General features: G+C 38.6%; 1 protein-coding gene across 24 annotated transcripts in view; it reads right to left on the bottom strand.

Annotated features, from left to right (window-relative positions):
* DLG2 (discs large MAGUK scaffold protein 2) overlaps window positions 1-27086 on the bottom strand; it is a 995744-nt gene that overhangs the window by 250208 nt on the left and 718450 nt on the right. For 22 of the 24 annotated variants that reach the window (XM_057396723.1, XM_057396722.1, XM_057396721.1 and 19 more), the window contains 3 exons: window positions 18684-18828; window positions 16008-16149; window positions 814-969 (listed from right to left, as the gene is read on the bottom strand). In XM_057396723.1, the coding sequence (XP_057252706.1) occupies window positions 814-969; window positions 16008-16149; window positions 18684-18828 (443 nt within the window). The remainder of the gene's footprint in view (window positions 1-813; window positions 970-16007; window positions 16150-18683; window positions 18829-27086) is intronic. The other 2 variants (XM_057396742.1, XM_057396745.1) reach the window with 1 other exon arrangement.

A 27086-nucleotide genomic window follows, 5' to 3' on the forward strand; every position in this document is an offset into this window, starting at 1 on the left:
CCACTCGAGAATACCGAAGTTGACAGTATTTTCCGTGACAAAGGAAGCACTCAACATCTTGAAAACTTGTATCCTGCTCTTCCTATATCTCCCAAGTCTTGCTTGCAAATAGCTTACTACTGTTGCAGTAGACTACAGAAGAATAGCTGGGTTATGCTAGATACATTTTTGGAGGGTATGTTTTTCTTTATTAAATATTTCTCAGGAGGCAGTCACTGATAATATTTTATAGAAATATCTGCCATTACTTCATTTAAGGAAATGTTCATCACTTTAGGTTTTACACTTTAGGTTTTAGCACAGCTAGCATAGGGAATGCTAAAGTTTAGATATATTCTCGACCACAGCATGGTGAGGGAGGTGATTATTTTTTCCTCAATCGCATCTGAAAGGCTTAGGCAGCCACCCTATAAACCCAAAGATGCTCAGTGATCAAAGTATGCACAACACAGAAATAAAATGACTGAATCAAACCGAATTGCTGCAGCTTTCAGTGAAGCTTTAAGCGTTTTTCATTCTCACAGAGAAAGAAATACTGAATTCAGTTTTAAAATGTGATACATATCATGTAACCTATTTTAGAGCACCATTCCAATGGACCAAAACATTGCCTGCATTCATCACTGGATTTTGGATGACCAAAATTACATACTGCGGTAGCACATATCTTCCAGTGGTGCAAATGTGAAAGCATGGTTAAAAACAAGCATAAGCTGTAGAAAAAGATCTATGGTGAAGATGCAAACTATGCGATAAATCCAGTGATGTTCATGCACTCAAACGAAGGAGGTGAGGAAGAAGCGCATGCAGTACCTGGTGATCTCAGAGTCAGGGAGCAGGCCTACGTGGTAGTGGGGATAGGGAGCTGTAAGAAGGAAGCTTTTGTCACACTCGACAGGGGAATAGTGCCTAGGAGAAGGTGGTTTATCACACAGTTTGTTCACAGTGCTGTAAACAGGTTCAGGAGGCCTGGTGATACAGAGACAAGAGTAAAAGATCAGGTGTGTATTAGTGACTGAGAAAACACAGCAATCATTTTAAAAGCATGCACAGCAATTCTGTCAAGACCTTTTCAGTAGGGCTTTTCTGACAAGTGTGCAGCTAAAGGAAACGATACCACAGCATTATGGCATACAAGCAACTGCATCTAACAATACACACAATATAAGTGGGCCATAAAACTGGCTTATGGGAAGTGTGGCACTGAAACGGAACATCTTATCTCTGAAGCTCAGTTATGAATTTTCCCACATACTCTCTTTAAATATATATATATATACATAAAATCTAACAATATTACTTCTGCACAGCTTTCTGTGATTTTGATTTTAAGTACTGCATTGAAGAAAACGTTTATTACCTAAAAAGATGTATTTTTTTACCCATGAATTTAAAATTAAATGAAGTACGTATTACTTGTTAATACAATATACTCCTGCCTCAATGAGCTGGGACTTTGCAAGTAGAACTGTGGTCAAAGTGATCCATACCCTGTAATAACACTGATGGTAACGAACCATGTAAGCAATTCATTTCATTGGCAGGCAATTCATTTCATTTCAGGAGTTCTTGGCTCTCTTTTCAGATTCAGCCTTCAAAATCTGATTATGCAGACCACATCTGAAGCAGGTAACCTCATTGACAAGGGTACTGCAGTTGCACTTGCACTGCTGCTCCAAATTACAGACAGCAGTCTGCAAAGCTAGATAAGAAGGATAAGACCCTAAAGCTGATACTTTAGCATCAGCTGACACTGACCCTAAAGCACTTCTCTCCTAATGCCTAGAGGCAATACTTACCACAAACCTCCCAGGGAGCCAACAAGGGAGAGGGGAGAAGGGGATGCAGCCTTTAGTACCAATCAGCCAGGGATCCACAGGAGAAAACCAGCAAAGTTTTAAAAGCAAAAAGCACCATATAGTACATTTCCCATCATGCAACTTCTTCAACTACAGCGCTGGCCCAGCAGATACCTCTGGGACTACCGGCAGAGTGAAACTTGACTCATAATTTCCTGATGTTTCTGTTGTAAAGGATGCCAAGATGCAATTGCTGTCATATCCTCACTTCTGCCAGAAGATCCAGGATATGCCACTGCCTTTAATCACAGCAATACAGAGCAGCTAGATGAAAATCTGATTTCAGAAGCCTGAAAATATCAAGAGGCCAAGCAGTTAATGAACTCTTTCTGTTCTTCTGGCTGCACTGTGCCTCACATGGGTGCGGTTTTTGCTGTGACTTTCACAGGTACCAGAAGTTATTGTGATTGTGGATGCACTGGCAGATAACAGAGAACAGATTTTCCTTTGTTATTAGTTTCTGGTTTTGTCCTTTGGGGAAAGAGGAGTAGCTGCTTTACTTAAAACTTGGTCTCATTTGCTGCTAATAACATTATTCATTGCAATCTGACATACAATTTGAGAACTCTTTGTGCCTGACTTTCCCAGGGAAAACTTTACAGTTATAAAAATGGCATTTTAAGATTAACAAATATCAAAATAGCAAAGCTGCCACTCATTGTGGTATAAAGCTTTCTGTCAAGCATTTAGGAAAATCCCTTTACAAATTGTCAAGGTAGCAATTCTTTTTTATCAGCATATTTCAGACTTGTTACAGAGGGTTGGATCCAGTAATTTATTTACTAAATCAATTGCTGCTTTCAGTACAAAAAAATCCAGAGGAAAACCACTTTTATTATTGTACTTCAGACCAATACTGTCTTTCATTCCCTCAGAAATCACTTTTGCTTTTAGGCAGTATGTTAAAGAACAGTACAAATATCGAATATAAATGATACCTGCTGTGAAAATTGAAGTGTTGCCACAGTGCAGAATGATGAATAAAAATTGTAGATTTCTCCATGGGTTAAAACACTAACCAGTCCATAAACCACTTGCTAGCTTCCTATATTCAAGTTACTTTTCTTCTCGGAGTAGTAGACAATACGAATGTTTCTACCCTTTGGATATATTGTGAATGCTCAAACTACACTGAGTCATCAGTGAGTGACCATCCAACCTTGTGCTGAGACACAAATCATGCCACAGAGATGGACAGATATGAGTGCTTTGTGAACTGGGTTACAAACTGCTTCTGAAAGCAAAACAAAGGTAAACATTTAACATCTACCTAGATACTGAGACCACATTAATCCTTCTAATAGAAACGTGGGGCCCTAACAAAATCTCTTGTGAAGCCCACCAGATTTTAAAACATTTAGCATTTTTCACTCTTTTTAATCTTGCTGGACGGTAAGATAATAGAAAATTAGAACAAGTCACTACATTGTTGTATAAAGCACTCTACTCATTGGTATTATGCGATACTGTGACCTAGCTAACACCACACCCTTTCTAATTCATCAGAAAAGAAAGGTCTTAAGGTTAAGAAAAGGAATTCAAACTTCTTATCCATTTAAAGCTTGGACTCTTTGCTTAGAATAGGATTCAGAGTGTTGGCTAATTCCAGTTATGAGTACACTCCTTGTAAGGTCTATGAACTGGTCTGAGATCATCATAGGCACTTATTTACCATCAGATGTAATTCTTCAAGGTCATTAAGACCATGGACTGAACTACTTCTTTAGACACCTTCATAATACTCAAAGGTACATGCTAATACCTTGTTAAGTTGCATGGCTGGGCCCTGGCTGCACATTTTATTGGCAAGAAAAACAAGAACTTGAAAACAAGCAATATGTAACATCAAGGGTCCAGCTCAGATCAGTATAAACTTATTTTCTCTCCCAATTAGATTTAATATAAATTAAATAATGGCAAAATATCCACTGGGCACATCACTGTCCTGCTCATACAAACTGTGCTTCATGTAGGCCAGTAATCCTTAGAAGTAACATGGGATACTTGCTTCAACAGACTGTCTTCAAATATCCTCCTGAATCTTCACCTTCCCTATGGCAAACTAGTACATACCTACTTTGGACGACACCTCCCTATTCTCCCCCATAAACCCTAAAAGATAACTAAGAATATCAACAAGATTTATTAAATGATTCTTCCAACACAACATTTTCTCGTCACTTATATTTCTCCCAAAATTATTGAAAGCTGGACCTGTCAGTCAGAATAGACCTAACTGCAGTGAGACACAATTTCTACAGAAAGATATAACTAACTGGTGGAAGAGCTAACTGTAACAACCGTAACGGTGGGAGGTAGAACACTGATCTGACACTGGCTTTCTTTATTTATTTCATAACAGATTGTGTAAAGAAAAGACATCTTCCTGGTTGGTTGTAGTCCTTATTATTCCTTGTTTGGATCACTGTGTTATTGTTTCAGGCTGGCTTTATTGCACAGCAGAAGTTATAAGAAAATGGCATTATTAAAACCATTCTCTCCTCAGCGCCATGCAGGGTCCTCAATTCAATTTTAACTTCTTTTTATTGCAGAATCCTGTTTGGCAGCATCCAGTTGCCAACATGCAGCATAATAACTGTTAACAGTTTAATTTTACAAAACATTTTAAAAGCTTTTATGATATGGAAAGAAACCAGCTAAGCTCTCACAGCGTATTGACTATGCAGGACTACAGCCAGGGAATGCTAGATTCAATTTGAGAGAGAATAAATCTCACAATGCTGCAAGTTTCCAACTTTACTTTTTTGAGTAGCCATTTTTAATTGTACCCAAGTTCAGTAAAGACAACAAATGCATTCGTACTGCTAATAAAGTGTTGCTGGGAAGTGTGCAAAGAACTGTTGCTAAAAGTATAGCACTATTAAAACAAAAAATCAATAGCATTTTAATATAAACGAACTCTTCCACTTTGCCAGGTTGAACAGAGCCTGGAGGGACATGATCTAGCACAAGGCATCCCTGCCCATGGCAGGGGGGTTGGAACTAAATGATCTTAAGGTCTTTTCCAACCCTAACTATTTTATGATTCTATTCTATGATTCTAATAACCAGTGATTTGCATACGCCTTTTGACATCTTTCAATTTCTTGTTCATATAATATTCTAGGAGAACACATACATTATCATTCAATAGATTTATTTAGAATTGAAAGTCGATTCTATTTCATAGGTTGTGTCCTGGCAATTCAAATAAGACCCAATCATTTATATGGCATGTTTCTTTCCATTAAATGAAAGACACAGGCAGGGTGTGAAGAGCTAGAAGAAAACACCTGAAGTACATTACGTTAGTTTTTTCTGGAAATTCTTCTATAATCAATGATTTCTCAGCTTTTTCATTATTAGCTGCTATTTTCATGAGGCTTAAAGTTTACTATAACTGCAAAACAAGTGCTTAGATCATGGCAATTCTTTTTAGCACAGTAACGAAGAGTAAGAATGGCTTTGTTCCTCTTAACCATACCATTTCATAGAATCATAGAATCGTTAGGGTTGGAAAGGACCTTAAGATCATCCAGTTCCAACCCCTCTGCTGTGGGCAGGGACACCTTTCGCTAAATCATATCACCCAAGGCCTCATCCAACCTGGTCTTGAACACTGCTAGGAATGGAGCATTCACAACCTCCCTGGGCAACCCATTCCAGTGCCTCACCACCCTAACAGGAAAGAATTTCTTCCTTATATCCAATCTAAACTTCCCCTGTTTAAGTTTTAACCTGTTATCCCTTGTCCTGTCACTACAGTCCCTAATGAAGAGTCCCTCCCCAGCATCCCTATAGGCCCCCTTCAGATACTGGAAGGCTGCTAGGAGGTCTCCACGCAGCCTTCTCTTCTCCAGGCTGAACAGCCCCAACTTTCTCAGCCTGTCTGCATACGGGTTTTTAGATGAAATGGTCTATGAAAATGCATAATTTAAAACTTTTAATATTCTGCACCCAACTCTACACTTGTTATTCTCAGACATTAGGAATAAAGAAAGGAAATGGCTGCTTAATTTGAAAATAATCAGTAATGATGTTCTGTTGCAGTAATGGAAAAGAAGGCTGTTTCTCTTAGGAATGGTGAGACTGTAAGACCAAAGGCCCTAGTCATTTGCAGTGACTTTGTAGGAAACAGGGTCAGTAAAGAATAGCCCTTCCCTGCCCAGCTGCTGCAACTCAGCAAGATAAGGACCATGTAGACCAGAAACTAAATCCAAGCAAACAGTGGTCAGTAGGCCTATGCACCATGTATTCGAGCACTTATCCTCGTCTGTATTTGTACATTTTTCTATCCCTAGTTCTTCACAACCCCCTGGGGCAATGAGTCCCACAAACCAATCATGTGAGATACCCAAACACCTCTAACTTTGTGTACTGTAAGCCTGTTCCTTGGTTGCACATTGATAATATATGGTAACATTTCAAAACCTTAAATTTTCTGTATTTTAAACTTGGCAATGCATTGTAAACTCCCTGTATCTGAGTTGTAAAAAAGTGTTAATAGTAGTTGCCTCTTGTCTTTTCTATGCCACAGGTACTTTTGCAGAGCTCTCTTCTAGCTCTCTCTGACATCTTTTTTCTATACTGGAACTATTTATTTAGCTTCACCTGCAAACTATGTTACACTCCGACCATCTTTGTCACCCTCTTCTGGGCTCTCACCAGTTGCCTGCATGTAGTATTCAAGGCTTGGATGCGTCATAGATTCATACAGGAAAACATTATATTTTGCACTGTTTCCTTTCCTATCAGATCCTATTTCCATTCTTAATTACTTTATTGATTGCTTTTGAGTACTGAGCTGACAATGTCACAGGACTAACTGGTAATAGCTGCTTTAAGAGTCCATGTCCATGACATGTGCAGTATGTACTCGGGGCTATCTTTTTCCTCTGTGCACTATTAAATGTTACTTACTATTTCCATGTGCATTATCACTGCTAATCCTACCAGCTCATTTCAAAAAATCTCTATACAAGCGCTAAAGCAGAGTCTGGAATTTGATTTTTTTCTTTTAAAGTGTTAAGTAATAAGTAGCTTCCATTGACTGTATTAGAAATAGTCAAATCCTATTACTTGGGGATCTCCGACAGGTCCGTTTAAATCAGTGTGGCTTACTCAGGACATAGCAGACTACTTGGTGACTTGACAATAACTATATTTTTACTTTAACATAAATTATTCTTTGGAAGAAAGACCTATTATTTAAAATAAATTTGGGGTAGCAAAATGAAATCTTATGTTAGGCAGACAACTACTATGCATTTGTAAAGTTAAATTATTAGCTTAAGATAAAAGTTATGTATTAAATACATTATACATATCAAATAGCTGCTTTGCAATTTAATGATTTCATGCCTCATTGAAAGGAATGAATAATATGATTGCTAAGAAATACAGCTGTGACCTTTTTTTTAAAAAGCTGTGGACTTGTGTTTTACCAGCAGATATTTTTTGATGATAACTAAATTCTGTACTATCCTATTTCACCAAGGATCCAATTTAAGGTTATACAGAAAAATAAGCTTATATTTTTCTTTTCTTAACTGAACATTTAATGTGCAACTCAAATAGGGTTCTTCTAAATTGTTGAGGGTTTTTTTTAATAATCCCTTAGATTAATTGAAGACTAACCCAAGAAAGAAATCCTATTATGGGACACTATACTGAATACAACTGAATAATCAGCAGGGTCTCTAACTTAAGAGGCAGAGCATAAGAATTCTGCCTTCTGAGAGACAGGGGGAAACCAGTAGCAGCAGTAGGCTGTCACCTTCCAAACGGACAGGCAATGGAGATGGCTTTCCATGACAGAGTGCCTGGTGGGACCATAGGGTTCCTCTCCATTTTTCCAGACAGACATGGCCCTAGCCTGATCCTGCCAGCATCTTAACAGCAACTTTTCCTACCTGCTCTGTACGTCTGCTCCTTGCCCCAGTCTTCTTGCACAGATATTGATTATCCCAGACCTCATATCTCACTGTGAGGGAGTCGCTGGTTTAGCAGCCCTGAAATTCATTGCTGCACTTCTCCAGACTATTTTTCTCTACTTATGTTCTTCCTTCTCCTGAATTCCACTTCCAAATCCAAGTTTACATACCCAAAAAATACCAGTCTTCCCTTTTTATGATTTCCATTCTCACACAACCAGTGACAAGCTCTCCCTCATTTTAGCTAGCATTCAATCTCACCACAATTCCTTGCCAGACACACTCCCACTATTCCTCTGGTCTCTTCAATGTTAAAATCTGACAGAATTGAGCACTCCAAACACAAAACAGAATCACTCTTGCTTGTGTTTCTGTGTCAGAAAGAGGGGCAAGAAATAAGTAGAGAGAAAATGATATTTGGCCATATAATGCTGTGCTCAATCACGCTGGCTTTTTAAGTAATCGAGTCACTATTACAGAAGTGAGAAGCTTTGATATACCTCAATGTGCAATACGGAATCTGAAGAGTTCTATTGCAAAAAATACTAAACACAAATAAACTGCAGATTTCCAAAGACTAATATTTTTTTGGCATTAAGATGGATTTTCACAAATGCAGTGGATATGGTATGTGGATTAAGTTCCATCTTCTACCATATTTCAACACTGTGAAGCTATGTGTGGAATACTACAGTACTTAATATACAATATCACCACAATTTTTAAGATGGACTAGACTAGAACAGAACATGAACTAAGACATGTAATTCTCCCTCCATCCCTTAAATGACCAAGTAGCTATGGTTGGAACTAAATGCAATTTAATTTGGTAATAGCAGTAGTTAATTAAAATTATTTTAAATATAATAGATATAATTTACACTGAATTTTAAATCAAAATTAACATACAAACTTCTCTATTCCTAGATAAATAAATCCAGTGCCAGGCAAAAAATGAGCACGAAAATATTAACTTAAACAATTAATCTGCCCAAGTTATAACTAATTTAATAAGAATACATTAAGGGAATTATCAGTCTCCCCATATTACTAGTTTATTCTTTTGAGGGCATAGCTGACATGCTGAGTTTGGGTTAGGCACGGTGACACGATAGAGAGCTTGCAATTGCATGTCATATTCATATAACTGCATCTGTGCACTTCCACGTGTCCTTTACTCATCACTTATAAAGTAATATCGGGTCAAAAACACGGTGTAAAAATCACCATCTGAAAGTTCTACCTACGCTACTTGAAGATCATCTGGGAAACGTGAGTTTCAATTCTGTTCCCACACAAGAACTACGCAGCTAACTGTTTTCAGCAAATACACACTTTTAAAACATGCAATATATAGATTTTGTCAATGGATTAACTAAATCAATTCATTAAAGAATCCCAAAGGAACTGTTTTCAGGACTTATAACTAAAAACTGCAGTTCTTTTTACCTACTGCTATGCTTCATAAAACCACATCAGAAAACTATGACTTACAGTTTTATAACACACAAACCATAATGTTAGTTGCTATAGTTTAATACTGGAAAGTCAAATCTGTGTATCAATATAAACTTAAAGGTGTTTCCATAAAATATACTCAACCAGCAAGTTTATATAAGTAAACAAGCAGTCGAGGAATGGTACTTTCAAAATGGAATAACCCCCCCCAGAGACTTCAACTCATGGCTCTTCTTTTTCTTCCTCCCAGTCCCCAGCACCTCCTCCTCATCCAGAAAATGTTATTTTGCAAAGATACGTGTAAAAAAAAATCAAATATGCTTTTCACAGCAAAACCGGGAACTCAGCTTTTCCATCCATGAGTTTTTATCCAGCCAGAGTTAAATGTTAAAGTGAATTTTTTATTAGCTGAAGCACAGAATTTTGATGTCATCATTTCCTGAAGTTAAATAGGAAGTAAAAACTCAAGACTGTAGCTCTTTGTTTTTATGGCTCTTTCTTGATCTTGTTCATTAAGACAGAAGGAATGTACAGCTAAGAGCCACAGGATTTTTAGGTTATAATTTCAACATTTCTGCAAATAGGAAGGCAGACATCTGCTAAAGAGTAAACTGCAATTCTCTCTCAGCTGTACAAGTAATGAACATACCACACAAATCCTAAAATAAAACAACACTTCTTTTCTTCCTACTGTCATAGAAAATTTGGTTGGAATGCATCTGTATAGGTCATCTCATCCAATCCTGTGCTTGAAGCAGGATTACTGCAAACACTAGAACAGATCAGCCATGATTTTATCTAGCCAAAGCCTAAAAATCTCAAAGGGTGGGTATTTCACAACCCTACTAAGAAACCTGCTATAGCACTGCTACACCCACCTACTGTCTATTGTTTTCTTCTCAAACTGAAACCAGAACATCCAAAGGAAATGCTTCGGGCCATTGGTCCTTCTCTACTGAGAAGAGTTTAGTTTCACCATCTTTGCTACTGAGTACTTATAGGGTGCTCTTAAAGTGCCCCTTAACTTCTTCTTCACAACATTAAACAAGCCTCAGTTCCCTCAATATCCCTCTAATCTCCAGGCAATTTAGGACCCTGAGAACTCTTGTTTTTCCACAACGCTTTTCAAGTTAAAGTAGGGGAATTGGTCACAGCCTTCTAGAAAATAACTCATCTTTTTCTACTGGCCATGCTTCTGTTATAGCCTACTATGCTGATTACCTGACTGGCAATGAGATGCACTCCCGGGTCCATGTTTAGCCTGGCATCTGTTGTAACCTCCAGGTCATCTTCAATGAAGCAGCAGTTTCATGTTTGTTTCATGGCCCATACAAGTGTGTGCTGCTGTTGCACAGCACTGAGGTGCAGTCTTCTTCCTACTGAACTTAATGAGGCTTTTCAATGTCAAGTCCTTGAGGATATCAAGATACCTCTGGAATACAGCTCTGTCATTTGTCATGTTAACCACTCCCCCTTCATTTATCATCCTCTGCAAATTTGCTGAAGGTGCACTCTGTGTCATGATCTAGGTCATTGATGAAGATATTCACTGACGCGCAAGGTATCCTGAGCAGCTCTGCTCATCACTGACCACCTGACAGATATCAAGCAATCACTACCCTTTCAGCCTACTGGTTCAGTCAGTTCCCAACCCAGTCTCTTCCTACAGTCTACTCTTTCAAATGGGAATGCTGTGGGAGACTGTATCAAAAGTCTCACCAAAGTCAGCCCCTTGCATGCAAATGAGCATAGCCATGCTGGGAGAAAGCTGATGAGCAATGTGACAGCATATAATCCAAGAGATATCCAAAGGGTATCCAGAAGGTTTCCAAACCTTTATAAAGCATATTTTCTTTCCAGGTATTGATTAGTTCAATGTGTTTATCCAACACTTCCTCATGTTTGGATGAGATGCTGTTGGAGGAGTTTTAAAGGGTGCTCCCTGTGTTGCAGCATCTCCTGCCCACAGAAGAGGTGTGAGAAATACCTTTGCAGCCACTCCCCAGAGGAGCTAGTGGAGAAAAGGAATCACTGTGTGTCCCACAGCAGATCCAGACACACATCTGTGGGAGCTACGGCATAGGTCAGGTATGACTTTGGAGTCAGCTGTGTTTTCATCCAGCAAAGAGGAATTCCTAATCAAGGCAAGACCTGTGCTGTAGCCTGGGTTGGTATAGGGCAGCCACTGTTATCCCATCATCCGCACAGCTTTTATAAGGAAAGACCACCAGGCTGGACAAGCAGATAATTTGCTTTTGGTAAATCTATGCTGAATATTTCAATTACCTCTGGTCCCTTAAAAGATGATGTTGTGTACTTCACCTTTTTTCTGTATAGTCTGTCTTATCCTACCTTATTTTTTGAAAATAAGTGAAGAATCACTTTTTGTTTTCCTTTATAACCCTTGTCTTAGCTCAAATCAAACAGCTTTTCAATTTTGCCATTAAGCGGGTGAGCAATGCTTGCCTATATCTTGGATTTTAGGCCATCAGAAAGCTCTCTGCTCAGCCAAGAAGGCCTTCTGCTGCTCTGCCTTCCTGCTAAACAGGATGGTTCATTCATGAGCTCTCAACAAGTCTTATTTAGAAATCATCCATTTTTCATGGACCCTATGTCTCTGTGGCAGCATCCCAAGAGATTCTGCTTAGCACTTCTCCAAAAAGGCTGAAGTCTGCTCTTCTGAAGTCTACACTCATAACTTGCTGACTAGTTACACTTCCTTTGAATCACGAACTGAAACAGCTCATGGTCACTCTGATCCAGCTGTTATTTATCACCACCTCTGCCTCTAGTTTTTTCCTTTATGTAAGCATCAAGTCAAGCAGAGAATTATTCCTGTTTCTCCCCTATGGCAGCATTAGGAAATTGTCAGCAACAGTCAAGGAATCTCCTGCATTACCTGCACAACACTTTAGTCTTACTAGAAATTAAAACAAATAAGGACTTACTTGAGGACTGATGATGATTGTATTGAATGTGATGACTGTATTGATAGAGTTGGCTTTTACCCACTTTTGATCCCCCATACTACTAACCTGACATTGTTATTTCATTTAGATTTTAAAAGGTGACAATCCTCATAAAAAATGAAGGAAGGCAAAGCTTCTATCCAGAGAGAATTTAAAATGTATCCAACAAAACAAAAAGTAAATTATGCCCATCATTGGCAGCATTTTGGACCAATTGTATACCCAATTTCAAAAAGCTCAGTAATTAAAAGACAACATCCAGCTTCATTAAAACTTGTGGCTAAAGATGATTCATTTTTTTTTCTCTCTCTTTTGCTTGGATTAAGTTATGTTTCTCCCTTCATTTTATAAAGCAAGAGCTCATCTGAATTTTTTCAGATGCAGATTCAATATCAGATCAAAAAAATCTAAGTTTTTATCAACAGAAACACTTATTTTTGTTTGCAAAATATGAGTATTTAGTTAAAAAAACACCTTAAGACTGGAGCAAAAAAAAAAGAAAGACAAAAAAAGGAAAGCAAGAAGAAGTGGACAAATTGAGATGAATATTCAACCATTTAAGCTTTACCAATAGCTTCATTATAGCAAGTAAGTTAAAAGAAAGCTTGCCATCAGCCTCACTCAAATCACATGCAGAAATAATTATGCAATTGCAAAAGCTCTTCTAGTGGAGAAGTTACCGTTCCAAATATAGCCGGCACAAATGAAAACCTGCTGGAAGTGTTGCCATATTGTGACTGCACAGGTAAAATTTCCCTATGTGATCAAAATGTAAATTAGGCCTGAAAACCCCTTGCAGCATGAACCAGGTCATTTTAATGGACAGCACTGCAGTAGTTGGCAAACATCTTAATTATAACAAAATATGTGAGGAAACCTATAAGTTTCAATAAAATTATCAATATGATAATTAATGTCCCAAAAGATTTTAACTCTAAACTGGTCAGCAAAAAAGGTGTTCCAAATATCTTCTTATTTTAGTGGCACTCATCTGCAAATCCAGTGGCACTGCACAGAAAGAGTATATTCACTATTCTCAGTGTACGGCTGTGAAAATCACTGTGAGAGTTAACTGTGGCCTTTTCCATAGTCCCACTTGAATCAATAGGCAATAATTAGCTATGTGGATGGTTAAAGCAAACAAAAAGGCTCAGCATCATTCAAGGGTTAAATGACTCTGCTTTGAAGATGTTATCATTGTACTCAGAGGAGAAACCTGGTCTCTGGCTCTTGTTTGGGTGCCTCTCAGATAGTGCTGTATGATATATATCAAGTAAGGAAATGCAATGGCAAGAATTTCCTTTACCTTATGACTACATTCATTTTACCTTTGTGCTTTTGTATCCTGGGTAACAGTGTAGCATATAAACTCTTAACACTAATATAATTAAGTACATAATAGCCTCCTTTTCAACAGGTCGAAGTAAATACTTGTTTAGAATGATGAGATTTTCATCTGATTTGCTCTGATGCATTCAAGGGCATTCTGCATGGATGCATTCTGCTCCTACTACTCGACACCTTTATTTCTGCTAGTGCCACATGCCTTGCACAGAAAGTCATATTTGTAGAGTCAGACTCTCCTGTCAATAGTGCCAGTGCCAGAGAAGACTTTGGATATCAGCCCAGATAGGAACAAGAACACAGGAGAGGAGTATTTCACAGCTTCTCTGGGCATTCATTTTTTTCCCCCCAAATAATACAAAATGGACATTGGTGTGAATACCTCAGTCAAGAACCAGACTGTGCCAGTGTTTGCTTTTACTGTCAGAAGCCAAACCAGCAGAATTAACTTGTTTAAAGAAACCCTAAAAATATCAGCATAGAAATGCATCTTTCTTCCTTAAAAGATCAAAAAGACATACTAATTACTTTCAATATAAAACCTGCATGGTTCTTTGAGCAAGTGTGCTTTCTAGCAGACTAATGGGCTCGGACTGTCACTGCCTTCTCTTATATGACTTGTTTGGGTTTCTTTTTGGTAGAAATAATTAGATAAAATCAGCTGCATGGAACACAGAGAAACAGAGAACTGTCTAAAGATAGCTCTTCATTACCTTCCAGGCCTTCTGACAAGTTAAATGGTCTTTTACTGCACAGTGCAAGTTGTCTCCCTTTTGAGGAAGACTTCACTTTCTGTGAAGTCTTTCTTGAACCCCTTAGCTATTATCTACTTGTAAGATTGATTTTTTTGGCCATTTTTAAGCTTTTTTTTTTTTTTTAAATCCTTCTCAGTAAAAATGTTGCTGAAATCTCATTATAGAAGGAGAGAATTCAGCTCATTAACAAAGCCTTCAACATTGTAACCCAGATGCTACATTGGTGCTCTTCCTATACACAGGTATTTAGAGGTCAGTGCTAACCCAGGTAAAGCCTTGATGCACAACTTAATGAAATCAATGGTTTAACTATTAATTAAAAAATATAACTTCTTGGAACCTTTTGGAGAAAACTCATCCTAACTGAATGTCTCATAACTTGAAGGAAAGCAATGTCAAGCTTTGCATCCGCAGTCAAAACAGAGAGATTCTTCTAGCCAATATAGGGAAGCAAGGTGTGGTTACCATACATTTATGTCCTGATCAAACACTGTATCCCAATTTAGTTACTCTGAATCTGTCTCATCCAACAAGTTCAGCAGCTTGAGATTGTAATCATATGCAACAAAAATAATTAAATGCAAATTAGCAAGTTATGAAGCTGATGAATACATAAGTGGAGATTCTTTGGCTTGATACACACAGTAGGTCAGGTCAGATGATGGGAACGGCTCCCTCCTAGCTTTAAATACAATGACTTTATACTGCAGCAAAGGAAAAGGATTAATTTCTCATTTTCTGTGGCATTATAATGGGGGCTCATTTTACAGACGTTAACAGCTGCTGTCTCCTAAGTGAATGGTAGTGCTCTTCAAACAAAAAGATAAAAACACGCTGTCTCATCAGTGACATTCAGCGTTGATCTAACAAAAGGCAAAGAACCTACCCAGCATTTTCTTATTTTCTCTTCTACCTGGAAACCAGCTACACAGATACAATTCTGCTACCAGACATCCATAGAGTAGTACAATTCTTTTGGGATTAAAAAAGGATAAGAAGCAATTTCCAGGGTCATTTTGCTGATGATCACATCAAAGAACTCCTTTTATATGAAGGTATCAAGTACTACTGCATAAACAGTTTCCTTTTAACCTCTCTGCTCTCACAGAAAACTGTTTCATATTATGATCTCTGTAATGGTTAAGAGACTTTTTCCAGTTTCCCTCCAATATTGATTTGCAGTCAGTTTATACACTATTTTTCTTTTCCCATAGTGTTTTCTCTGAATGACATTTATTTTCCAATGCGTGTACATAGAACAATCACAGGCTATTTCAGCCTCAATTTTGCTAACCTAAACAACCTGGACCTTTCCCAGTGTACTGTCATGGACTGGTACAATGCACATACAGTCCCTCCACCCATACATGCAGTGATCCAGATGAGTCACTGATCCTGACATCTAGCTGTGCTAAGTAGATTTTCTTTCTCAGTGCCACATCGCTTTAGTGCAGCCATCCTGTTTAGGAATCAGTGCAGGACTGGACTGACAACACAGACCTCCCGTCAGCCTTCATTCATGTGATCTTTCTCTCAGTTGTCTTCATACCTGTAACAGCTTCAATTCATCTTCCCTTGAACATGAGTGGAAATAACTCTATGCAATATTCTATCTGAGGTGAATGGAACACTTTAACTATGTCCCTTGCAATTATCATGAAAAGTAATAAATAAAGAGAAGCATCTGACCTGGTGTAGTCATCCTCCACAAGCATGTGCTTTGGAATGGGTGAGTATCTTCCTGGTGAGATAGGGGCCAGGGATGCCTTGTACTCTAAAGTGCCATTGTTTCCAGAAGAGAGTATATGGTTTTCCATTGGTGGAGAGTAAGCTGATGGCAAGAATAAGCATTTCTAGTTAGTCACTTCCATGTTTGATTAGATGTCACGAGAGCACCAAGAGAACCAAGAACATGCTCATTGCTATAAATAACATCAAAACAGACAATCTCTGCCTGAGAGAGCTTCAAATGTAACAAGAAAGAATGAACAGCTGAATTTTCCTGAAAGGTTAACAGTACTAATACTAATACTACTAATAACTATGATTATTATGGCTCATTTGCAGCAATTGACTCTTTGCAGATATGAATAAGAAAAAGCAGTTTGGAAAACAGGAAACATTTTCTTCAATTAGGACTGACTTGAATAAGGAAATGTAAATAGGAGAAAATTACATTAAAAGCACGCTCCTCTTTTTGGCTCCAGTATACCGCAATGGGAGTAATATAGTAAGGGCTTAAGGTAAGATAAGACCAGGAATTTTATGTATGGCAAGAATTATGTATGGTGAAGGTTTAAAGCTGTGATCTACTAAAGGTGCCAAAATTCCCAATATAATTGAAATTTCATAGCTGTTATTGAGATGATTGTAAGTCTGTACACTTAAAATAGAAAGTGGATGCAAATCTCTTACACAGTAATGATTAATAATGAAAATTACAGGACTGTGCTGTCTGAATCTATTCTTGGGCTGTGGGTTTGCTTGCTTGCTTGCATTTTGCTATTCTGAAGTTACTGGGGATATTTATGACTGGAGAGATGTAATAACAGTCATATCCCATCTCTAGTTAATCTAGAAAAGGAAACGATAAATGGGAAAAGCCATGATATGTGCTTCTGCAATGAGCTATGATTGATTTTCTTATGAGAAGACGACAGCTAAACTTTCTAGTATTAGTTTCAGTCTTTCAGATACTGATACAGAATGTTTCAAGGCAAAATATCTCTACAGGGAAAGGCTGTTACCGGTTCTGAAATACTCTCAATGCGTAGGTATAATGAAAGGTTCCCTGAGGATAAATGAATCTGTATGCACCAACAGCCTGGGGTGGGCCACTGCAAATATTCTTTACTTCTGTTTTCTCATATGCTGCTGATCTATAACCTGACCTAATAAAACACACTGTTTTAGAGCTCCCAAATTATTAATTTGAAAGTATTATAAAGCAGGAGATTGCATAGGAACATTTAGCATTTTTGCTTCTCAGGCTTTGCTAAGATCCAGACCAGATCGCTACTGAGCAACATGATTGCTACCTGTTGTAACACTTGCTGGCTAAATAGGTATCCTCAGCACAGTTGAGTATACCACCTGATGTGCAAGTTACAAACCCTTCCCTTCTATTTTTAAGGAGCAGTCTGAATAAGGAGCATTACGGATATTTAGCTTTTCCATTAGCTTTGTCAGACCACAGGAGCAACATTATGCAAAAGTGCAGAAAAATTTAACTCTGTGTCATTTACTGGGAAAACCTGCCTTTCCCAGCCCTTGGTTGGCCTTAAATGCTCCCAGGATTAGTGGCAGATCAAGATGGGAATGGATCAGTTGCCAAAGGCCTCGTCAAGAATTAAACTGCCATGCAGTTGTTAGATAGTGCAGCTGGTCCCTGTTGATATTTGAACCCAAAGTAGACATTTTTTAATGAACACATAAATGAAGGAAGGTAGTTCCAGTAATGCACTGCTTAGACTAACAGGCACCAGTGATACAGAGAGCTGCAACTGAAATGTTAAGATTGCTGTGAATGAACAGGGAATGGGAATGCCTATGTATGGACACCAGGAGGATTGGCAGGAGGGGTATAAGAATGGCATGTATTAATAGCACTTAGATTCATCAGTAGGTCATCAATACTCAACATAACTACATATAACTTGTGAAGACAGCCTACACCCAAACTAAAATAAAGAGTCAAGCTGTTAAGAGATGATGGCAGGAGATAAAGACTAGATTGGAGCCTAAGACGCTCAGATAAGGAGACAAAAGAGAACTGAGTAAATCCTGAAGACATGCGTAGGTTGGACAGATATGAGAGACTGAAGATCCTAATTGCTGTCATATTCTCATGGGTACAAAAAGCACATCAGCAAGGAGGCGGTCAACATAAAAAGAAGGATTTTTATATTCCAACTAAATATTTTCTTCGTATATGATGTATATTCACCCCAGGCTTTTCACTGTATTTGTACAAGGTGGTTTGCTGCTAGTTCTAATTTTTCAGTGGACAGAGGATTGCAGTCTACAAATCTAATACATTAAAAATATATATTTGCATTTACATATTACTGTAATTGTCACAAGAGTTACAGTTCAGTCTGATTACCTGGACAATGGCAATTTGGAATCAGCAGAGCAGCACATCAGCTACGTTGTCATTTTTGATGCAGAAATACTGCAGCAGAGCTACATTATTTGCAACATCTAATGAGTGTAGCATAATTAAGTAGCAGTAAGTGTTTCATTTTTGTAGCCTTCCAAGCTGTTTCATGAGCTTTAATGGGGTATTTTGGACAAGCTATGAAAAAAATCCACAATCATATGACAAATCATCTCTTTACAAAATGCATTGCAGAAGTCACTTACAGTGAGTAATATCTGGTGGGCCATATGGATCAGTCATGTAAATGGTAGTGGGCTTTCCAACTTTCAGATACACTACATCTGATGTGTTCTTCAGTATCGCTACTGCCTCTTCATGAGTAACTTCTTCTAGACTGTAATTGTTCACCTTAAAGGAGAAATCAGATAGGTGAGTTTGAATGCAGAAACAGACACAAAAAATGACACAGCCTTGCAGTTATCACAATGTTGGGAAAAAAAGCTGTAGACAAACAGCACTAAAGATTACAGAAGCAGTATTAAGCAAGGGAGAAATTACAGTTTTCTTAGTACATGCATATTCAAAGAGTGACACAGCAGTATTGATAATACCATAGAATCATAATGGGTCGAGGTGTCAGTCTTATCAGTAGAAAAGTCCTTTGTGAAATTCTGCTAGAGGTATCATCATTAACATAAAACTACATTTAATAATAATTTAAGAACACCAGATCATTTACAGAAACTGCCTTACTTGACCTATCGAGATAAAATGTCCAAATTCACCTTTTGGCATGAATGGCCAGGACCTCAGAAATACTTAACACCCCAAGTCCTTCCATCCTTGACATGACATTTACCATTACAATAAGAGGTACAAAGTGATATACAGAATAATGGACTGCCTATGAGGTGCAGAAAATGAAAAGGGTATTTCTGGATGGGGAAAAAGGATTTTCAATGTGAAAGTTTGTCAGTTTTCTGGAAGTATGGAAAAAGTAAGAGAATGTATTACTAGTTCTATGCTTTAGCAGAAAACAAGAGTACTTAACATAAGCAAGTATAATAATAGGGGACTACAAATTAATCAGGGAAGGGAATGGTGACAATAAACTTTCCCTATTTAAGCTTTACTCCTATAGAAAGAAAATAAAAAGAAAATTGTCAGAAGCAGTTTATTGTAGAGGCACATAACATTTAGTCACATATAAATCCACTATATCCACAGAAGTCAACAATAGGTTGCCCTCCTATAAGCAGAACAGTGAATGGTCCCTCCCCCGGAAAACATACATTCTGAATGGAGAAATTATAGGGTAGAGGAAAAAAGTAAAGAAGGGTGTTAGACACAGGTTTCAGACATGTGACGTAAGTCAACAGAAATCACAGAATCACAGAATATCTTGAGTTGGAAGGAACCCATAAGAATCATCCAGTCCAACTCCCTGCTCGTTGCAGAACTACTTAAAACTAAACCATATGCCTAAGAGCATCGTCCACACAGTCCTTGAACTCAGGCTTGGTGCCTTGACCACTTCCCTGGGGAGCCTGTTCCAGTGACCTATATTTCACACTGAATGTTATATATGGAATGCTTCATTGTGATTTAAAGTGCCATCCTCCAACTTCTACAGTTACTGCAAAGGTTCCTTGCAAAGATTATGCAAGATGGCAGAAAAAACAGCTCCTCAAATATAGTATAACATAGTACAGCTGTAAATAGAAGAATTTAGGGCATTTAGTATCAGTAAATTATCAGACAGGCTGTGACAATGAGCTACTGAAAAGGGTTGGGTAACTGGAAAGAAATTCAGCTGTTATGAAACACTGGAGGATTCTTCGTACCTAGACAACTTCATCAGCACTAAGAGAGAATGACCGCTAGTGGACAGGGCTGCTAAATGTAGGGATTCTGTTTAAACTTTGTTCCTTGCATAATTGTCAGGCTTGGTTTTAAGGTTAAATGAAAGAGGCAACGACATGCGTGTTATGATAATTTGACATGAACAGCAATGATACAACCTAACACTCAGAAGACAGTGTTGACACCGTATGCTGTATTTTGACAGGTCTTCTATTTAAATCAAAATCTGATACTTCTATAAATTTTTCTGGTTTTCTTTGTTATGAACAGAAGTAACACACGTATGCCCTTGTAATGAGTGACTTCTAAAGTACTGGGCTAATAGCAAGAAGAAGTGACTGAAATTAAGCCTTTCTTGTTTATGTATTTCAAAACTGCCAAACACTGGAGATTCGCACTTTACCTTTTCCCCTTCCCACACTGTCTGCGCATTGAATCTATCCTGTAGTGTCTCATACTAATCGCAAGCTTTTTGAAGTAAAGATCTCACATAACAACCTCCCACTACACTGCTGCTGTAAATAATTGTTCTTAGAGAAAAGAAAAACAACCCACAGAATGAAATATCAGAGCACTGTCTGAATTTTGATTTTTGGTCTTTTTAGGAGAATATAAAACCAATTAAGACACAAATAGACTCATTGCAACCTTCCCCCCCCCCCCCCCCCCCCGGAAATCTACCTGATAAAAATCATGGTTAGGACTCTTCGGAAATCTACCTGATAAAAATCATGGTTAGGACTCTTGTACTTCTATCACAACACACTTGGATGTAAGAGTTGTGTAGTTGGAGGATAAACTTGTATTTGATTTGACAGGTCCTATTTCTTATCTCTCTGGCAAGAACTTTACATAACACATAACTGCACTGTGCAGAAGTTGTACAAATCTTGAAGTTAAGATTTAAAGACCAAGTGATTCTAAACTAAGAATTAGTGTCTAAGCAGTTATGCATTGCTTATACACATTAGGATCCTAGAGATCATTGCAAAGTTTCTGCACGATTATTTTTCCTCTGTCCTAGTACATATTAGCTTAGAGTGCAAAATATTGTGGAAAACTGATGTAGGTAAAGCTGGAACTTGGTAGAACTTGAAAGAAGGTAATGCATGAGCAAAATCAAGACACAAAGGAGAACTTCAGAGAAAAGACACTGGAAGAAAATCTGAAGTAAAGCAAAGACCCTTCAAAGTAAGCAGAGCTCTGTATAAATAGCGCCCCAGCAACATATACCAAGATTGCTAGTCAAACTCTTTCCATATATATATAAGAGTAGAGGTTTCTCATCTCTATAGAGCACTCCTAGAAAGGAAGTTTGCTATTAATTAATTCTGTCCTGGACTGCTCAGTTCTCAGTAAACAAAGAAATGAAGACAGACTCAACGTACATCAAGAACAAATAAACAAACGTTAATTCATTCATAGAATCATAGAATCATAGAATCATAGAATAGTTAGGGTTGGAAAGGACCTTAAGATCACCAAGTTCCAACCCCCTGCAGTGGGCAGGGACACCTCACACTAAACCATGTCACTCAAGGCTCTGTCCAAACTGGTCTTGAACACTGCCAGGGATGGAGCATTCACAACTTCCCTGGGCAACCCATTCCAGTGCCTCACCACCCTTACAGTAAAGAATTTCTTCCTTATATCTAGCCTGAACTTCCCCTGATTCAGTTTAAACTCACCACCCCTTGTCCTGTCACTACAGTCCCTAATGAAGAGTCCCTTCCCAGCACCCCTATAGGCTCCCTTCAGCTACTGGAAGGCTGCTATGAGGTCTCCATGCAGCCTTCTCTTCTCCAGGCTGAACAGCCCCAACTTTCTCAACCTGTCTTCATACAGGAGGTGCTCCAGTCCCCTGATCATCCTCATGGCCTCCTCTGGACTTGTTCCAACAGTTCCATGTCCTTTTTATGTTGAGGACACCAGAACTGCACACAATGCTCCAGGTGAGGTCTCACAAGAGCAGAGTAGAGGGGCAGGATCACCTCCTTCTACCTGCTGGTCACGCTCCTTTTAATGCAGCCCGGGATACGGTTGCTTTCTGGGCTGCGAGCACACACTGAAGCCAGCTCATGTCCATTTTCTCATTAACCAACACCCCCAAGTCCTTCTCTGCAGGGCTGCTCTGAATCTCTTCTCTGCCCAACCTATAGCTGAGCCTGGGATTGCTCTGACCCAGCTGTAGGACCTTGCACTTGGCATGGTTGAACTTCATGAGGCTGGCATCAGCCCACCTCACAAGCGTGTCAAGGTCCCTCTGGATGGCATTCCTTCCCTCCAGGGTATCAACCGAACCACACAGCTTGGTGTCATTGCCAAACTTGCTGAGGGCGCACTCAATCCCACTGTCCATGTCAACAACAAAGATGTTGAACAAGATTGGTTTCAACACCGATCCCTGAGGGACACCACTCGTTACTGGTCTCCAGCCGGACATTGAGCCATTGACCACAACTCTCTGTGTGCGGCCATCCAGCCAGTTCTTTATCCACCAAGTGGTCCATCCATCGAATTAATGTCTCTCCAATTTAGAGACATTCATTAAGACAAAGATTCTCAGTGGTTCCCTAAGGTCTCTTTCAAATGGGAGCTTTTGGAAGGAGATAAAACCACTTTTTTTATCTTTCCCAACACCAATTTAGAATTACAGTATACAAAATACACTATGCATTTCCTAGTTTCCTTCAGAAGGTAGTCCTTGCTTTGGACCTAAAATTCCCATTAACACTAATATATGTATGTATCAATATATCTTTGATCATAAAACAATGATTACAAACAAAGACATCTGTATGTATTCTGATATATATAAAAATGAAACACCAAATACACTGAATTATGCTGTTCAGCTCCCTACTGCAGTAAGTGATCTTCTTCATAAAAAAAAACCTCTCTGGATATAATCCTTCAAAACATTATGACAGAGATGGTGATTATTAGGAAATGTGATGTTGTAGTTGTTTTTTATGGTAAGATTTACAGAGAGAGTAGAATCTCTCAGAATCTCCAAGTCAGACTATTCCTTAAGCTTTTTCTTGTTTCCATACAAGATGTCTGTTTTAACAGAATTTCAAGTACTAAATCTGGCTTTTTCAGTGGTTGTGGCATAGTCAATGCCTCACACCAAAGCTCCATTTCCTGCTGTCAAGACAACCTAGATCTTAGCAGTAAAGGAGATAGAGTGGGAGAGGCACACAAAATAAGAAATCAAAGCGTATACGGCATACAACCCTCTGAGTTGTTGAAACACTCATGCAGAAGGGCTCATATCAGAGCTGAGTGGGTAGAATGGGTAATGCAGGCCAACATGCTGGCTCTAAGTAGCCAACTTCAGTAGCAATGAATTCAGGGAGAAAAAAAGCCTAAGGAAAATGCTAAAAAAGAAATTTACTGGAGTGGTCAGTTTAGTTACAAAGTGAGATGCTAGAGCCACAAAATGATGATGCTGGAGCCAAAGGAAACAGAAGGAAAAGCATGGAGCAAGTGCAGCTTCTCTAATGGGAAAAGTTCCATACAGGAACTTTACAGAAAATTCAGAAATTCAAACAGCACCTGAAGTAAAAAAGAAATTAGGAAATCTGTTCCTTTAAAGAGAAAGTTTATGTTATACAAAGAAATACTGATATTACAGGAAAAGAATAAGAGGAAGAAATAATATGGCAATAGAGAAGGAAATTAAAGATATAAGTCTAATAGAAGAAGCTATTTGAGTGATGGGGGAAATCAGTAAGAAATGTTGCCAAAGAGCTATAAAAAGACTGTGATAGTTTGTTTTTTTTTTCCTAAATAGCATAATCAAGGCAATGAAGTGTAAACCTAAGCAAGAATTATCGTATTTGGAAGTTTTCCTAGATTCATATTGGAAAACAAAGGCACTGAGAAGTAGCTTAGAATCCCCAAATTGACTATACAAGTGCACTAAAGAATAACTTAATTCACAACTGCATAAACTGATAACAGATTAAGAGCTCTGGAGGTTAAGTTTGTCTTATTTAATTTTCCTTTTTGTTTTTTTAAAGGAATTCATTACTTTCCTCTACTGATTTAAGGCAAGAGACATTTGAGTCACTCAGTGAATGAGACAAAGAGGTGATCTTTACCTTGCCAGTGGTAATGTTTGCTTTTGTGTCATAATCTTCTTTTCATTCAGGAAGTGGATTTTTCTGTGTGAAGCCTAAGTGAATATTTGCCAGTGAACATATGCTAATGCCAGCTGTAACTCTTGAATGCTGATGGCCTTTTTAAAAGCTCACCACAATTTAAAAAGCTGTGGAAGGTGTTTCAGTGCTGAAGACCAATTGTTTGTCCTAAGGATGTAAGTCTGGTTGGATTAACTATTTCCTTACAATCCCTTAGACTCCTGAGTTAGTTGTACAAGTGCTGCACTGTGACTATCCCTCTGAAATTAGCTTGCTTAGATTATTAACAGTTATGGACTAAGTGTCCTAAACCAGATCTTTGCGGAGAAATGCAAGAGATTCTGCTTCACAAACATGAGACTGAGCAGTGGGCTTCATGCTTCAAGCAGTGCCATGCACAGACAGTGTAAGTGGCACTCTATCATTTTTCAATCCCAGTTGATGATGATTTTGGTTTTAAAAAAGTGTTTTCAAGGCTAATGAAGTGGCATCAGGATATGTCATGGTTTAAACCCAGCTGTTAACTCAGCACTAAGCAGCTGCTCGCTCATTCCCCCCATTCCCTCCCACCCAGGTGGGATGGGGAGGAGAATTGAAAGGATGTAAACCCCATGGGTTGAGATAAGAACAGTTTAGTTAGGTTATTAAACTAAAGTACAATATACTACTACTGCTACTAATGGTAAGGGAAATAACAAGGAGAGAGAATATAAAACTAGAGATGGGAAAGGAAAAAAAGACGATAAACACAAATGATGCATGACACAATTGCTCACCACCTGCCGACTGATACCGAGCCTGACCTGAGCAGTGATGTGGGCCTTCTGTGTGACTCTGCACCAGTTTCTATACTGGGTATGAAGTGCTGTGGTATGGAATATCCCTTTGGCTAGTTTGGGTCAGGTGTCCTGTTTCTGCTTCCTCCTGGCTTCTTGTGTCCCTCCTCACTGCCAGGAGAGACTGAAAAGTCCTTGATCAGAGTAAGTGCTACCGAGCAACAACTAAAACCATCAGTATGTTATCAGCATCGTTCTCATACTAAAGCCAAAACACAGCACTGCACCAGATAATAGGAAGAAAATTAACTCTATCCCAGCTGACTCCAGGAGAACAGTGCAACAGCGGAGGAACTAGATGGAATTACCATCAGAAGGAATAAATTGGGAAGCTTATTGTTAGGCTACCATCCAAAAACTTAGCAAATCTAGGTTTGAAGGCTAGGTAAAGCATTGCAAGTCCAGAGCCAGCGACAGCGTAAATCTGGCTAAGAACCCAGCACTGCTCTCACACCCACCAGGACGGATGCAGCCACCAAACCCCTGAGTTGGTTCAGCACTAGTTCACTCTCCACCTCAATGTATAATTTTTCTAGTGTGTTTCACTTATGGTAGTCAGCCAATACAACCTGCAGATCAGGTACTACCTGCTCACCCTGTTTTCTTCCTTTAAGCCTAGCAGGGTAATGCCTGTACTCCATCAACTGGCACAGCAGTACAACCCTGGATCTGTGGCTGCACCTACCTGAGTGAAGAACGTGTGCACCAGGTGTGGTCCACAGCAACAGAGGGTCTGGATGATATAATACTCATGTTGTGCAGCTTTTAAGGGGGTTAATGTGCATTACATCTAGTCTCCTGACTGGAATGACTGTTTGCAGCTGCTGTGAAATATGCTCCTGGACCACATTATCTGTTTCAGTTTCATTAAAAAAAATCCAAATTGTTTTCTAAAAGACCACCCCAGCAGGCAGCCAAAATCACTTCTGAGAACTGCTTCTGATCAGGACTGAATGCTAATCTAGATGCATCTTAAGGTATATGTTCTGATTATATTAAAACAAACATGATCCTGCATCCACCTACAATCTGAAAGAAACAGATACCAGTAGGGGATCCTGCAAGGAATGTATTCACAACCGTGTAATTACAACCCTTTGCAGACCTATGAAACCACCAAACAATAATGTATTTTCAGCATAGAACTGGGTAAAAAGCAAGCCTAAATTTTTGAAAAAGAAAGTGACTTGTGTTTCTTTCTGTTCTCAGCAAAAAAAAACAGAATCAAATTAAATGTCTTGATGTATGAGTAGCATCATTTTTCCTATAATAATAAATAGCTCCATAAAAGCCCCGTCTTTGTGACTACACTGGCCGAGATGAAACAGGATATGGCCCAAACATGCGAGGGTATTTGGCACAGAAGACATTTTTGAAAAACTAATACTTATAAGAGATGAATATTTGCTTAAATTTTCTTTTAAAGCCTAATGTTATTAGAGTTTTCCTGATAAATAACTTGCTTTAAGCTTTTGGGGGTGTTTTGTTCTAGTAAAACCAATCATTTTTATACTGATTTCTCATTTATCCATTATATAGAAAACTCTTCCAAAGTGAGGTGATGGTATCAAATAAATTAAAGTAATTATTATCTGAGACATAGTAACTTAAACAATTTTTCAGTTCTTCTTGATTGTCACTGCCAGTGACCTGGAAGAGTTGAAGAGTGCACTCTCATCATATTTGCAGATGACACTTCAGTGTGAGGGTATAACTCCACATACTTGAGGGCAGGACTGCCATCCTGCATAGGCAGGAGAAAGGGGCTTACAAGAACTTGAGGATGTTCAACAGGGAGAAAAACAGTTAAGTCCTGCCGCTG

Source organism: Pezoporus wallicus, unplaced genomic scaffold, assembly GCF_028554395.1.
Source record: "Pezoporus wallicus isolate ANWC-B61680 ecotype Strahan unplaced genomic scaffold, APGP_CSIRO_Pwel_v1 contig_13458, whole genome shotgun sequence".
NCBI lineage: Eukaryota > Metazoa > Chordata > Aves > Psittaciformes > Psittacidae > Pezoporus > Pezoporus wallicus.